The sequence below is a fragment of the Solea solea genome, chromosome 3, assembly GCF_958295425.1.
Source record: "Solea solea chromosome 3, fSolSol10.1, whole genome shotgun sequence".
Classification (NCBI taxonomy): Eukaryota; Metazoa; Chordata; class Actinopteri; order Pleuronectiformes; family Soleidae; genus Solea; species Solea solea.
This window is the reverse complement of record NC_081136.1, coordinates 27,676,693-27,692,911: the sequence shown is the minus strand read 5'-3', so window position 1 is coordinate 27,692,911 and position 16,219 is coordinate 27,676,693. Positions and strand designations below refer to the sequence as shown.

The 16,219-nt window shown below is 41.9% G+C and overlaps 1 protein-coding gene across 3 annotated transcripts in view; it reads right to left on the bottom strand.

Annotated features, from left to right (window-relative positions):
• Positions 1–798: 798 nt before the first annotated feature.
• The window catches only part of celsr1a (cadherin EGF LAG seven-pass G-type receptor 1a), an 85,528-nt gene continuing 70,107 nt past the window's right edge, over positions 799–16,219 (bottom strand). For 2 of the 3 annotated variants that reach the window (XM_058624040.1, XM_058624042.1), the window contains 17 exons: positions 15,689–15,872; positions 15,462–15,605; positions 15,150–15,357; positions 14,008–14,175; positions 13,782–13,908; positions 13,486–13,686; positions 9,197–9,371; positions 8,336–8,448; positions 7,905–7,984; positions 7,687–7,813; positions 7,357–7,482; positions 6,979–7,115; positions 4,119–4,219; positions 3,877–4,020; positions 3,037–3,300; positions 2,562–2,949; positions 799–2,395 (listed from right to left, as the gene is read on the bottom strand). In XM_058624040.1, the coding sequence (XP_058480023.1) occupies positions 2,371–2,395; positions 2,562–2,949; positions 3,037–3,300; positions 3,877–4,020; positions 4,119–4,219; positions 6,979–7,115; positions 7,357–7,482; positions 7,687–7,813; positions 7,905–7,984; positions 8,336–8,448; positions 9,197–9,371; positions 13,486–13,686; positions 13,782–13,908; positions 14,008–14,175; positions 15,150–15,357; positions 15,462–15,605; positions 15,689–15,872 (2,712 nt within the window). In that variant the 3' untranslated portion in view covers positions 799–2,370. The remainder of the gene's footprint in view (positions 2,396–2,561; positions 2,950–3,036; positions 3,301–3,876; positions 4,021–4,118; positions 4,220–6,978; positions 7,116–7,356; positions 7,483–7,686; positions 7,814–7,904; positions 7,985–8,335; positions 8,449–9,196; positions 9,372–13,485; positions 13,687–13,781; positions 13,909–14,007; positions 14,176–15,149; positions 15,358–15,461; positions 15,606–15,688; positions 15,873–16,219) is intronic. The other variant, XM_058624041.1, reaches the window with a different exon arrangement.

Sequence of the window (16,219 nt, the reverse complement as noted above, 5' to 3'; positions counted from 1 at the left end):
AGTGGGTGTGATTTGACCAGATTTAAGTGAGAGTAGCCTGTGAACACACAGGATGCAGACAGTCCATCATCTGTGGACACCAACACTAAATATGTGGAGAACTGCAAAATGTGAGATTTTGGGAAGACTTATGCCTGTCACACTGTAATGATGAATAATACTTTTGTATTTTATTGTACTTTGGGCACGTCATTGTCTCTTGGCACTGTCGTCATCATAGGTTGATGGAAACACTAGAGATTTGGGATCGTGTGCAACATCACCTCTTTCCAATTGTGTTCTTTTACTCTGGCCAAATCTAACCAGCCAGAATAAGCACAAGAACACCACGAGACAAGCACGGGAAACCGTTCCAACATTGATATTTGTTTCATTACTCAAGTGCTTATAGCTCATACTATTTTACATAAGAGTGACAACATTAATCCTGATCTGTTAAAATGCCACTGAATGCTTACAAATCTGTAATCTGGATTAAATCTGAATGATATCTGATTTTTTTTTTAAACAGTATTGCCTATTATAAGAGATAGCTCTCTCTAACATGAATTATTTGCTTTTGCTAAATCCAGTAGTAGAATCAATAAAGGAACAGGTTTCTATACAATTTGCAAAAAGAACCAACTGCATCTCTTTTAAACTTCACCCACATGTGATTACCTGTTCTGAAAAAAAACAACACAATGACATCACACGTTCTTCATCACTTGTTGGATTCAACAAGTTTGACACAATCTAACGTTCCACAAGCTTCAGCTCGCAGCGCATCCTTCCATGAAATGAAAGTTTACAACACAGTTTTAAAAAGTCATCATGTCATCTTTAATTTTACAGTCACATTCATCTTTTCTTTCCAGTGTCTGAAAACCATAAAAAATAAATATACATTATGTTACAAAACATTTCCAGTGTCTCAGATCATCAATAAAACAACAAAAAGACATTTGTGGGCAGCGCTGACTGCGTCAGGGTAAAAAAAAACACTAAGAATATACAGTTTGTGTGGTGCTAAGGCTTTCAGTGAGCGGTAAACCAGATTTTAAGTTGCCTTAAATAAGCTGCAAAGTGCATTAGAGTTGGTGTAAAATTCACTTTCAATTCAGATTCAGGAATTCCGTAACAAAAAAAGACATTATATTGGTAAAAATTGAAATAATCAGCTGATTTTGTGCTTATATTTCATGTATTGTTTTTTTACTTTGACAAAGTGAACTTACTCAAACCCTTCTCTGCACATTTACCGTGTTCTTTGACTTTGGTAACCAGGAATACAAACAGGCAGGACGGACACTGGAAAAGAAGGCTTCAGTTTCATAGTGCTCAAACTAAAAAAAAAAAAGCTGAGTTTTCAACACAAAACACAAACATAAACAGTCTCACCTGTGTCATAATGTGAGTGTCTGTAGTCTAGAGTGTGTGTGTGTTACGTCACCTGATTTCCCATTTCAGGGGCTAAAACAGAAAATCTGTGTTAGTGTGTGTTTGATTTATTGTTCTCAGTCGATTAAACCGGCCAATCAGGTGACAAATAAGAAAACGTTCCCGACGCAAAACACAGGAAAGCGATTGTTAGTGTAGAACCGTGTCCGCGCTACAGCTGAAATACAAAATAGATAATTTCTTCTTCACATTAAACAATATCTACATGTTAATTACACTCTAAATGCACCGAACGGAGAAGGAGGCGGGGGTAGCCCTTGTTTTATATGAGTTACAAAAATGCAGGAAACGGCACTTGGCGTATGATGGAGCCGTTTGGTGTGACCGAGGAGTTCGATGTCAGTGAGAACAGCTTGTGTCTTTGCTTTGTGAATCCTTTAGGACTACAAATGAGACTGTACCAACACGTGTCGTTCATGTGTCCGTCTTTTCTATTCTTTTTTACCACAGGAGAGAAGTGAAGTGTATAATATCATCATGATGATCCCTCAATAGCAATGCATTCTGGGGTGGCGTTCTTCCGTCGTCTGACTCCGCATCCCCCGTTGAACTTAAGTGGCTTTGGCACTCGCGGCTCCATTCCATTTTCCTTTCATCATCTCATGATTCAGTTCAACACTTTATTCCCTTTATTATTTGTCACATCTTTCCATTTGCTCTGCTTGGTTTCTTGTCCCGCGCAGCCTTTTTTCTTCTTCTTTTTTTTAAGTCTGAAATTAATACTGCTCTCCAGAGAGAGGGAACATGAGAGGAGCGATGGAAAGACAGATCAGGTGCGAGGGAAAAATGTTCTTTTCCCAAACTTGTTTTTCTGTCTTCGGGATTCTCCTCCATCTGCTTTCTTCTCTCGCTGTATTATTCCCTCTGCTCTTGGCTCTCCTCTGCCAATTTTCCGCTCGCTCCTTCTTTGACGAGAGTTTTCCTCACGGGTCAGATCGAAGTCTCGTTGCTGCCACTGTGAGAGGAAGAAATGGAAAGAGGGGAAAGGTGAAACCAGGTATGATGCTGGCTAATAGATTTGAAAGCATAATTTATTCATTCACTTCAACTCCATTTTGAATTCATTATTGATATTGTTGCCAGAAACATCGGCAACAATCTCTCTGAGAAGAAGCACTTACTCTGAGTCAGACTCGTTGCCTCCATTGACCGTCCCTGACTTCAAGTGCATGGCCACGCTCCCGTTTGCTTCCCGGTAAATGCCCGCCGGCGGGGGGCCGGCAGGAATCTGTGGCCGCGTGGCGACCGGCGGCTTGATGAGGGTGCTGTTCTCGTGGTTGCCTTGGCGACCGCTGCCGCCGCCGTCGTTGGACGCCAGCGACGGAGGCCGGGACGAGGGCGTCATGATGTTGACGGAGGACAGGGGCGGCGAGGACGAGGTGTTGTTGTTGTTGGGCGGCGGCGTGGTGATGGTCGGGGAGTTGTAGTCGCTCAGCTTCTCGCGCAGGCGGTTCTTCATGTTCTTGTCGGTCAGCGGCGGCGGGTAACTGATCTTGTTCTTTAAGATGCCTGAGGTGGACAAGTGGGATCAGAGTGAATCAAAGACATACACATTCATGCATTCACTTCAAGATAGATCAGGTCTGTCCTGTGTACCTTTTCTCTGCTCTGGTTGATGGTTGCTGTTGCTGTTAGCATGGGTAGGGGACGCTGCGTCTTTCACGTTGCTCGGCGTCTGTCTCTCCGGCAGCGTGTCCCGCTCTCTTTCTCCGACATGGTTCAGCTTGTTTTCCGGGTGCAGCTCCACATTGACCTTGGTCTCCACCCGCAGCCTCTCCGCTCCACCGGGATCCTCGCTGTCGCTGGCCGTGGTGGCTTCTGTCGGCCAGTACGGCTTCATGTGATTAGGGAATGAATCCACTGATGGGGAAACGAGACATATTTGAAACAAGCCATAATACATTTGAATTTGAGAATGGTGTTTGTCTGTTTGTTTTTGCCTCGCTCCAAATCATTGAAGATTTCCTTATTTTGCTATTTTATAACTGTTAATATAGCAGTTAATCACTTCATTCACCATTTTAACCACTACTGAATTTAGCTACTTTATCCAAGCACAACAAGGAGTAATACACTACTAAATGGCTTCATAACAACAAACTTAAACTTATAAGTGAACAAAATAACAACGAATAAGTGAAAATACAGTTGTGTTATTTAAAAAAAAAAAAGATTTTAAATAAAATAAATGTCAAATTAATAAAATGAAAGTAACATACCCCATTACACAGAATAAAAAACACAAAATAAAGCCACTTTTAAATACTTTCTCTACTTTGAGAACACACCATTGTTTCTAAGATTATTTTATTTAATATCACAGTTATGTTTGCAAATGTTTAAAAACTAGACATACTGTCCTTTTTCTTTGCACAGAGTATACGTATAATGTAGCATTTAAAGGAAAAACATGTGGTGCTTGACTTGACCGAGTACCTTTCGGTGTGCTGTGAACAGGCTGCCGCTCATTGTTCCACTTCGGCTTGATGTCAATGTCGTCGTCCTCGCTGTCCGAGGAGTGGGAGGAGGCGTAGGAGGAGCTGTGCTCATCCACAGACAGCTCACTGTCTGAGTCTGAGTCTGATTGGTGCCAAAAAACAAAAAACAAAAACGGAAGTGAGTGGAGAAACTTCTACCTAACGCTAAAACTAACACGTGAAAGCCGTTCATGAACTCACCGTCTCCTTTGGTGCCATTTCTGTGGAAAAGAGGTCCGTCCAAGTCGGTGCGTCCTTTCGCCGTTCCCGAGGAGACGCTGGGCTTCTGACCAGCCTCCTCCCTTCATGGACGCAGACAGAAATGGCAATGGAGGAAAGGAAATAAGGACAGAGAGGTAGGAAGGATGTGGGGGAGGAGATTGTGAGGAGAGGGGAAGTACAGTATCGTTGGAAATTAATTCAAGTCCCAACTTGAGGTTTTGAGACAACATCTGTACGATAAGACATCGCTGACTGTGGAACACAAAAATGTGGCTTATGGTAGTTTTACCACACCTTTAATATCAGTTTTGATTGATAACAATTTCATTACAATTTCTGTATCACCTCACATCATTTTACACAGGTAAACCTAACCTAAACATAACTTATTTAAAACATGTACCCATAAATCTTAAGTAAATTTCAATATAAAAATTCAGCTCATTTATTTGACATGGCTTAGGGCAGAGGTCTAAAACTTGCGGCCCATGGGCCACATGCAGCCCTCCACTCAATTCCATGTGGTCCGCTACTTAATATCAAGTCGTTTCTGTATGGTTTCTTGAAGTAATCGTTGGTCCATATCAAAGGAAACACTTTTATTTTGAAATAGTCATTTCAGTTTGAGGCACCTGGTTTTTTTCATCATCGATGACAAACAAAACATTACACCTGCATCATGTGTTTCAATGTAATTAGGAGTCATTTATATTTAAAGTAATTACTTGTTTTGTAATTAAGGAATTACAAAACATCTGGCTGACGTTCCTCTCCTCTTTCAGATCCTGGGTTGGATTGAGATATTAGCTGGAGGGTGGAAAACACTACTGGAGACTCTCACTCGTCTGATGGCATAGCGTTTTTTAAAAGCAGCAGAAAATATGCCAACAGCCACAGGGAAGAGGCACATGCAGGTATATTCTGCATTAGCTTCTCCAACTGCCAACACGTACACGCCCATCTCTTCCACTTCTCCCCCGTTCGCCTCGCTTTACCTCTTGCAAAAAGGCAGCACGCCACGCTGCTCGCCGCGAGCGTTTCTGCTCTCATTGACCCTAGGGTCGGTTCGCATTACTGAGATGACAGCTTTACGAGTCCAGGCGCACAGTCAGACCTAGGCTTGATTCTATAAAACACTTTAAAACGCCAGGTACATGTAACAACACTCCTCTGCAATGAAAACACGACTGTGATAGTGTGAAAACACAGGTGATCGCGGCCTAAGATGAAAAGCTCTTTATCCTGCGAGGGCTTTGCCTCAGAATGTCAACATTTCATATCCTGTTGCTCAAGTATTTAATGCTAATGAAGAAAGTAAGAAAAGAAAGGACACTTTTACTAAACTCCATTAAACCTTTGGTAAACACTCATTATATCGGCAATAAATAGTTATTTAGCCTACTGTCTTAGTCATTAAGTAATATCATGCATCCCTAGTATGTAATTCTTATAAAAAAAAACGCTTAATATAAATTAAAAGATAATCAGGGTCCCCACACCTTGGTTGACATTAAATTAGAAAACCTTTCAAGGACTTTCCAGGACCAATTTCCTCGACAAACAAGGGAGACATTTACCTAAATATCAACTTCTTGCACAACATTCAAGCACTTTCAATGACCCATGTCTTTTCATGGATTTTTTTCAAGGATTTCAAGGACCCGTGGGAACCCTTGATAATGACAAACCACATCTAAAAAGCTACATGTGGTATCTGACTGGTTATTTCACATGTTTCACCTCAGATACTGGCCAATACTACTTTAAAAATGCTGTGATGTGTTATTTTTGTTTTGGAAAATGTTTTACATGCTACATTTATTCATGCAAAATTAACATTTTAGATGGAGAACTGCTGCAAGTTCACACTTTGTAATATCTGCAGTCTAATAAACTACAGTGTTGACGATAAAATGCTAAAATAGAGCGATTGACACAGTACTCATCTACAGTGATAGCATATCGCTAAAACTACACCCAATTAAAAAGACCTGAACTACCGAGAACAGTGTGATGTCATTTTACTATTCTTGCATACATGCATTTAGTCACTCCTGCAATATGTTACCCTCATGAACTAAACCAAGTGATTTTGAGGCAAAATAAAAACTTATAGTAAAAAACTTAAAGATGGGAGCTGCAATCACTTTTTGGCAAAGTGAGAATGAACATTTTACGAGTCGTACTGGCCCTTTAAGTGTATTCCAACGAGTACAAAGGACTGGGTGAGGTATAATCTCTCAAATATTAGCCTCATGATTGAAATCAGGAGATCAAACTTAACATGAGCAAAGTATAAAAGGTCCAGTGTGTAAGAATTAGACTGAGTGACTGTAACAAATAGAGGATTATAAATGTTACACACTGGACCTTTAATATGTCAAGACATTCATCACCCAACAATGTAACAGTATGGCTGTATGGTGTGAATGGATCAGGTCTGGCGTTGTTTTTTTTCCTGATTACCTGGAAGAGTCAGTATGTGTGTGTGGCGTTTTGCAACAAGGCCATGCATCAAGCTCAGCGTCATCTCTCATGCAAAACAAATGAAAGAGAGTATGGAAGCAGAGACAGTTATGCCTTTAAAATAACTCCACTTAACCCCCAGCTTAAGATAACAGGACAGGATGTGACTGTATAATGTGTGTGTGTGTGTGTGTGTGTGTGTAGACTTTCTAGACTGAGAGCTTGAGGCTTGTGTTAGTATGTGTGAGACATTTGATGCACCAGCAGAAATACAAGAGACCGAAACACCCCCGGTGCTGACAGACACGCACACTTCATACGTTCATGCAGCAGTGTAGTAAAAGCAGCCATGCAGTCAGTGAGCGTGTTGTACCTGAGTGTGTAAGCCAGGTAGCTGCTGCGGCTCTTAGCTGACCTGAGCGTGCTGTCCAGGGAGACGGTGGACTCTCCGATGCCCGAGCGATACAGCGGGCCGTCCTCTGCGTACGTGTTGTTGCAGTTGAGTGAGCGCTGTGAACGGAGGTTTGGGAGTTTGAGCATGTTCTTTTGACCAGGTTACATAATACATATTATGTATACCAACATCACAACCTTGAATTAGTATTGTAACAGTTCATTCCTTATGTGACTAACAAACAATTTAGGATACATTGCAATCAAATGCAAGTGACGTACTGTACAAATAAGACAGTGTTGTGTAATGTGCTTGTGTGGACATATACAGTAGTTTTTGTGTGTTTTTTCCACTCACTGTGAGTAAAGACGCCCTTGTGGTGCTGGACTCATCCGGTAGGTTCTTCTTTCCTGTGAAGACGTTCTTGAGGTTTTTCCGTACCTCTTTGTTGAAGACCACGTGGAAGAAGAAGATGAAGACTCCCTGTGACGAAAAAGGAAATTTGTTGTGAGAGAAATCTGTGAGCAGATCCTTCCCTCAGTTTGTGGTCTTATCTGACAGATATTTTCAATGTTCCTAAGTTACACCTTTGGTTTTCCGAGTCAAAAACGACTGACACAGAATAATGAATAATTAGGAATAATATTATGTTCCTTCATCATTCCCATACAGGTTCATCATAATCACCTGCAGACAGCTGAAGACGGCAAACAGGTAGTGGAAGGTCATCACGTCGCTGTTGACGGCCATTAGGCCGAGCAGCCAGGTGGCGCTGATGAGTAGCAGGAGCAGGAAGGCCATTCGAAGTGCAGAACTGCGGGGTGAAACACATGCAGGTGATGAGAGACCCTGAGAATCCTGACATACACGTATGATACACTCTTTTATAATGCATTGGTTCTTACATGGCTCCTGACTTCTCCATCGCCTTCTGCCTGCGGCCACAGGAAGCCTTCGCAGCAAGGATGAAGATCACTATGTTCACCTGCAAAGACACGGTCGGAAGAAAGATAGAAGAAGAGAGGGGGGGAGTTAAACTTTGATTTTAATATTACTACTGCATATGTCATGAAATACATGGCCTTACAAGTCACTTATAGGTTTAACTCCATCTGACAAGGCATTTTAAATCACATGCAGTGTCGACTCATTTAGAAGCAATGAGTTAGTTAATGTAATTAGAAACACCTGTGCTTTTTCTGCTGAAACATGTCAAACGGCTGCAGTACACACGGCCCACTGATGCTCTTTGACTGTGTTTTAGCTGCAAATATTTGAAGACGCAGCTGTTTGTGTGACACAGACTTTTTATATGTATATTTATTCATGCACATACCAGGACAACAACAAAGATGGGTCCTGCGAAGCTCCAGATGAGTGTGTCGTGGACCGACAGCCAACAGAAATCCGGGTTCCCATATCCTTGAGGGTCAAGACCAACTGCCAGACCTACACACATACACACAGAAATACACACACACACATATATTATACTTCTTTTAAGCCTTCTGTTTTACTCTCGTCTCCTCGTACATTTTTAAGGGTGTGCCACAAAGTGAGGAGACACCCAAACAGTCTTCACAGAAACTGTTACCAGCATGAAAGAACAAGGTGTGACAAATCCTGGACATTTTCCATTTTTTCCCCACTGTCACTTTTGTCTAACTATTATTTGTAGGATCTGTGTCACTTTAACTTGACCTTGTCTTCACACTATTTCTCAATCCAAATTCAAATCAACTGCTAGTAACCAATACTGCAACAGCATGTCAGTGCATCACAAAGCATTTCATTTGTCACGTTAGACAGAACATGTTACAAAGGTTCAATTTGTTGTGATTTGATTGACAGGCCTTAAGAAAAACAAAACTAGATATACGAGACCACTGAAATTTAAAGCTGCATATTAAGGAAGGAAAACCAAATCAACTGTCAGTGCAAACTTTCAGTTCATGTCACTTTTGTCATTATGTAAAAGGTTGTGGATTTCCACATCAAAGCTGTATATATCTGTCCCCCCCTCCTTTATTTTTCCATCCATCTCTAGTCCAATAATTTTCCCACACAGATTACAGAGAAGAGGAGGCAAGTCACAGCATGAAACCCTCGTGACAATCTGTCATCTTTCACTGGCCCGTTTCTGAGCACGTCTCTGTGTGTGTGTGTGTGTGTGTGAGTGTGTGTGTGTGTTCCTCACCAGTTATGATCGCCGGGATGCCCCAGCCCATGGCGTAGTAGAACCTCATGTGACCGTGGTTGATGTTGCGCAGCTCAGTCAGCATGCGGTAGATGTGCAGCCCCTCCACAAACATCCAGGCAAAGGTGCACATGTAGAAGTAATGGAGGAGGATGGCGATCACTGTGCACACAAACTACAGGGACAGAAACGTCGAAGTGTGAGTCTACGTTATGATGGATGTCAGATAAGCGACTGAAAAAATCAGCATTGTGTACTTTATACACACATTTCATTTTCATGTATGCTAAAGATGTACATAGAAGTGGTAATACACTGATCCCTCATGTGTCAAATTCAGCATGTAATAGGGCATACCAAAATTAACCTAATGATCTCTTCAGTTTTTCCACATTATGCATATTTACATGTTTGCCTTTAATTATTCCGTTTATATCATATATATTTATGTATATACAACAAAAAATATTGGGCTGTGAAGCAGAAGACAAGCTCTTTGAAAATGTCACCCAAGGAAAAGCATGAGTGAGACGTCTTTGTTTTACAGACCATAGGGAAAAGTAATCAACAGTGATTCGTTTTCCTGCTTTAAACGTTTCATATTTCAAAATTCTTTGATGAAGTAACAATTCCCCCACATTCCTATATGTCCTCCCGCTTTACATTGCCCTGTTGCTGTACGAGAGGAATGCAGTATGTCAGGGATTGTACCAGCAGCTCATATACTGTAAAATAGTAATGCTGTGGAGATCAGAGAGAGTGAGAGAGAGAGAGAGAGAGAGACTACTTTGACAGGGTCATAAATCTTCCTGCAGATGTCCCTGGGCACACACTGACAGCATTCCACAGTTCTGACACACACACACACACACACACCTAATCACTAGATCGAGGGGCTACATGCACATTGCACACACAGACTTGAAAAAGTTAACCACAGTTCTAAAGTCTTCTCTTTCTCTTTTTTACACCTCCCTGAAGACTTGGCTTGTGCACTTAACAGCGTTTAACACAAACGTACACACGTGCAGAAAAGGCAGCCTGTGGTTAGTCAGCGTGTTAAGCCCCCCCTCCCCCCCATCATCTACCCAGTCAAAACACTGTGAGTCACGACGTTTGTACAAGAAAGAAGAAACGACTCCCCCAAGACTCCCAACAACTGACGGAACACATAAATTTGATCCTGCTTTGGTGATCTGACTCTGTTGCTCGTCATTCGGGGGGGGGTTGGTACAGACGAATAAAAGTCTAAGTGTTGCTGTAAAGCAGAGGACACCTGCTTGTTTGTTGTAATTATAGATTATCTGATTTATAAAAATGAACATAGTCTTCTTTGGTCTTATTTGCTGGTTTCAGCTCTTTTCTGATAGAACACGATGTCACTTTACTAAACTTCCACATGCTTCCAAGACTTTACAGCAGGAGTTTGTTTTGCAACTGGAGGATAACATCCGTTTTTATTTACCAAATATTGTTGTTATCAGCCTTAAATAGGGCTTTCCTTTTTGGTCAAATACAGGACATTCACATACTTGAGTAAGTGGGAATGACTGATTGGATGTCTCTTTACTAAGGGTGGGCATCACAGGTTACCTCACGATACAATACAATACAGTACGATACGCGAAACACGGTCCATGATACCAGTATTATCACGACTCTGCAGGCACCTCTTCACGTAGCTTTCTCTTCTTCGGCCGGGTAACTTCCACACAAGTTTCCCTCATTCATTTGAGCAGCGCCACCACAAGGAGACAGAAAGTAGTGACCCCTGGGGAATGAAACTGGCAGGGACTGTCTACCTTTATTTGCTAATTAAAATCCACATTTGCCTCGGCGTATCGATTATCGTATTGCATGAGGAAGGACGACGATATATCACCAAGTTGACATTTTGCCCCACCAGATTTTTGACCATCTGAGTTGGCAATTATTACCCGTTATTATCATCAGTGTTACAGGACGAAAGTTGGATGAGTTGATGTGGTGATATCCGGTTTAGTCATACTAGTCATAGCTGACACATTCAGGGTGTGAAGTTAGGGTGATGACACACCACTGCTGAGTTTCACATAGTCAGGTTTTTTTTTTTTACTTTGTCTGACCAGTGTCTTCTTGTCACACATCACACAGCCTAACTTTGCACGTCATATTAAAAAAAATAAATTAAATAAACCTAGATAATCACCAAATTAAGCCAACCACCGAAATCAAATCTGATGACTTGAGGTGAATGACAAGCAAATGTCAGTGTCAGTTTCCTTTTAGAACTCAAGTGCTTGTTTTTGTATACTGGTTAAAGCTGGCATGGTGTCCCTCCCAGGAACTGTAGAGAATCTCAGCTTTCCAAACCTCATGACATTAATAATAATAATGAAAAAGCATGCTTAGCCGTCAAGTCAAAGATTAATGATGTTTTCTGTGTCGTTTTGTGAAAACTTTGCCAAGGTGTACCACCACCGCAAGGTCTGTGTCTGGAGACAGGCACCAGTCCCAGCATGTCTCCACTACTGGCCCACAGGTGTGTGTGTGTGTGTGTGTGTGTGGGTCCAAATGTCTGTGTCAGCAGACTTCAAAGAATTCCCACACCTTGTGATACTTTGTATGTGCACGTCTAAGTCTCTGGCTGTTCCTGTGTCCAACCTATTTTAAATATACATTATGGTAAAAAGCTCAATAGTCAGACTCTTAAAGGCCCTGTGTGTAAGAAATAGTGACAAATAGCTAATGGTGAGACTGTGTTTTTCACAAAGGGTGGACTCCTCCACTCACCTCTACCTTTTGTCAAGCTCCTCAGGAAACTACGGTGGCCTTCGTGTACCGGAAAGAACATCATTTCCTCTTCTTTTGCGTAGTAAAGTTTGGCCTGTAGATTATTGTAGCTATTGTACATTGTACTTGGGTAATATATTCAATTTCAACCAAGAAACCCAACAGTTTCATGATCAATTTGATTGGTTTCTAACGTGTGATCTGTTTCATTCCTACTCTGCACCTGAACCTCTGTCACCCTAACACTACATTAGCTGCAATTTAGTGTAAGAACGCTGCAAAATGTCTCACGCAGAACTTTCCCTGTCAAATCACCGTATAATGTCTGAGTGAGCCAAAAATCCACTGACATCATGGTGTATTTGTTACAATAACAGCGCGTCCTGCGGCCGTAACGTAGCGTTGCTTTAATGAAGGAGGTTGACAGTGACGGTTACGATAACGACTCGACTCTCGACTAAAATAAACTGGTTGTATCAGGTTTACGGAGCGCTTTGGCAACCAGCGCATTCCTAACGAGTGCCGTCATTAGCTGAGCATCAAAACACATATTCTGTCAGATAAAGGCAGTAGTCACAGGTAAGCCATGGCCCATTGAGCCTGGCAAAATCCCTGTCAACACATGGTGAGATGGCTGCCGCAGGGCATGCAAATTACTGCAGGATGTCTGGCAGTTTGGCAACAGCAAACACCAGAGTTCGACCACGCTGAACGAGTAATGACAATAATAACTGGTGTGCGTCTGCATCATATGTGTGTTTGCAGTCTGGACCAAATCTACAGTACTCTCGGCAAACTGTGTGTGCCCAGATGCCACATACAGAATAAAAGCTTTCAGAGATCGGATAAAAACAACAACCAGTGACACTGAACCAGTGGAGCCACAGTGCCAGAGACGTTGAAGAGTGGCTAACTGCAAACACTGATAACACTGTAATACAACTCCCAGTTTTGAAAGACTTTTAAAATAGCCTGATCGATAAACAAAAGACACTTAATAAATGATTTAAAATCTAGTGAAATCTGAGATGGTAATAGTAAAATAATGTAGTGCCTTGTGTTAGTATTTAGTCATTTTATTTTGATGATTGTTATTAATTGGGAATGCTCAGCCGGCATTTCCAAATATGGTATTCTAATTGTATCTTTAACTTTATTATTAAATCATATTTCCTGTAACTTTGTTTTCTTGTTTTTCTTTCGCCCTTTTAATGGTGGCTATATCCTCCAACATTTTTTCAGCCAGTTTCAACAAGTCGTGTTTACTAAAGTGTTAAAATCAGACAGCTATAATCGATGTACAGATAGTATTTCAAACGTCCACCTTCTGCCACAACAACTTACAAGTAAAAGCTTGACAAAAGCACCATTAATAGTGTTAAATAACCTGCCATTTAAAATCATTTGGACCGTGAAAGGTTGGCGCTGATCTGACAGCATTGACAACAATGATTATATGCCACAGTGTCACCTCTGTAAATGTACGCAGTTTTCTCTGATCTACAACAAAAACTCACCGGGTTGTCGGTCTGGTTGATGCCGAGCAGGAAGACGAGCTCGGAGAAGAAGAGCGCCGCCACCAGGTTCCTGTGGATGGCATGGAGGTTGGAGCGGATCCGGCGTAAGAGGCAAAGTAAGATGAAGGTGAGGAGGAGAAGGGTGAGGGAGATGGACACTGTGGTGTAGGTGACGATCTTCAGGGGGAGAACATCGCCGTGCTGCGGAGAGAGAGGATCATAAAGTTCTTCAGTATGCAGCAAGATTAGGTGTTCATTTTAAATGGAGCAGCGGGTATTAGACTTAGAGGACGTACCTCTCTCTTGGAGATGTCCATCAGCACTGCGAAGCTGGTCAGGTGGTTACACTGGCAGCTTATGTGGCTGTTGTTTCTGTTCAGCACCTCGCAGCCTTTTGACGACCAGCCGCCTGTCCCTCCGATCCTGAACAAAAACACATGCAAGCACAGCAGACGTTAGTAATGTAGAGGAAAAACATCTCAGCGCTGATGATTCTGAAAACTAAATTTTACTGTGACTCACGCGATGGAGTGGTTCCAAAAGACGCACACGGGCTTGGTCCTCTCCTCCGTCTCCAGCAGCGTGTACTCCAACGTGATGGGAGGGTCGAGGAAGGCGGGGAGGGGGGGATCCTCATTGTGCACCGTGGCGCTCACTATGGCCGTGTTGATCACAGGGCGGTTGGGAACTCTGGAGACCACAATAAAAAATAAGCTTGATTTATTTAAAGTTTTGAAACATCAGGCTACAGTGTAGGGTAATATCGTCTAATATATTACAGTAATATCATCACTGTAACTAGTAGTGTACGGAATTACAACTTACAAAACAGTAATAATATTGCAATTACTAAGCAAAATAACACTTAATTACTGCATTGTTAGATTTGGATTTGCTTTGTTAGATGTCAGTGTACACAGAGTAGATCACATCAGGGAGAAAAATAAAAGACAGACTGATGTTTCTGGGTTTAGATGCTGCCATGTTTGCAGTTCCGCAGTTTGTCTATTAACTTTTGAAATCACTCACAGAACCCACCTGTCGTATATCACTTTTTACAAAAGCAATTTTAATTTCTTAGTAATAAGTAATATTATTATGCAATAAGTAACCTATTACACTTCATGACTAACTTGCCTAACACTAGGTTTTAAAAGGACCACAAACTCAGGTGTTGTTGACACTTGAATATATTGTTTCCTTTCTTTTTCTTATAACTTCCCATTCCCTTATTGTTAGTTTTACAGTACAGTTTCTCACAGTCTTAACTGGGGGTAACACAGCCAGTGATAGGGTGGTTCTTTCAAACACAGCTATGGTAAATATTATGACGTGTTTTAGCATTACAGATTAAATATTTTTAAAAGTGATATAGGGTCTCTTTCCAGGTTTACAGAACATTATGAATTATAGTGGGTATATGGAGTTCAGAGAGAGTGTGGGCTCTCTTATTTCCCCCCCGCTCTGTTTAAAATCATTCTTCACTCTTTGAGGGCATGCTCACATGTGTCAGCCTGGATTACGCGTCATAATTGAATCCTCACAAAACACGTGAGAAAGTTGCTCTGCACTACCGTGTGTTTAGTGTCTGATAAAAGCAGCGTGTAGGTACAACATGTAACAGTGACACTCAGCATTGTGTATACTGTATGTAAACAGTCTACCTCATACTCCTGCGATCAGGGTCGAATCTCTCCGGGAGCAGTCTCCCCAGTGATTTGTACACTATCACTACAGCAACTGGAAGTGGGGCAGCTGGATCGAGGTGTCTGCGTTTCCTATCAGACCGCGTGTGCTTCTCCTCCTCCTTCTCCTCCTCCTCCGTGTCCTGCGGGGCATCAGTCTGAACTGGAGGAGCCGGAGTGGGCTCGGCTGTGTGCGGATCGAGAAGAGATGTAAAGATAAGGTGAGTGACATGGAATGCAGTTTCAAGCAACGCGTATTGTATTACACAATCTAAGCTTGTGCGAGTCTACCTCTGTGGCCGAGAGTGCGCAGGTTGAACTGAGGGAACTGGACAGAAGATCTGAGCTCTTTGGGATAAGCCTCCTGGATTTCCTTGAACCTGGGGAATGTGGCCTTTTCCGGGTCGGACACATCCAGGTAATCCACTGTTAGAACTATAACACAGGAAAACATAATGGACGGCGCGCCAACATGCAGTATACAAATTCAAGGAGCATATTTCCGATCCTTCACTCACTCATGTTGTCAGTAACAATCGTGAAGGGTTTCAGGTAGGTTTTCCTGACGTTCTGCGCCAGCGTGTTGGCGTAGTCCTCAAAGTTGCGGAGCAGGTGTGCCGTGCCACCCTCGGTCTTCTGGATCTGCTCCCAGTACTCCTTGTTCTCAGGATCCAGTATGGCACTTCCTGCTCGCACCAAGTTCTGTTAATAACGAATGACAAATAAGTTATGGAAACCATTGTTTTCCCATCTTGAGGGTTTGTTTTAAGAATGATTAGTAAGAAAATGATGATAAAGTTAGTGGTTCTGGGCCTTTGGGATTTGAAATGCTACTTGAACTGTGAATATTCTGTTGTTTTGTTTTGATTTTGTATCGTGGGTTGCTTGGTTGTTTTTATGTATACATTATGTACTTTAAATGATTTAAGAGAGAGAGAAAAACAAAATAAATATTGTATTATTGAACTTCACATAAATATCAATCAGTCTTCATGACAAGAGACATTCAGATCTAAATGGAAACCTTGATGCTTTCCAAAGGAGGATGA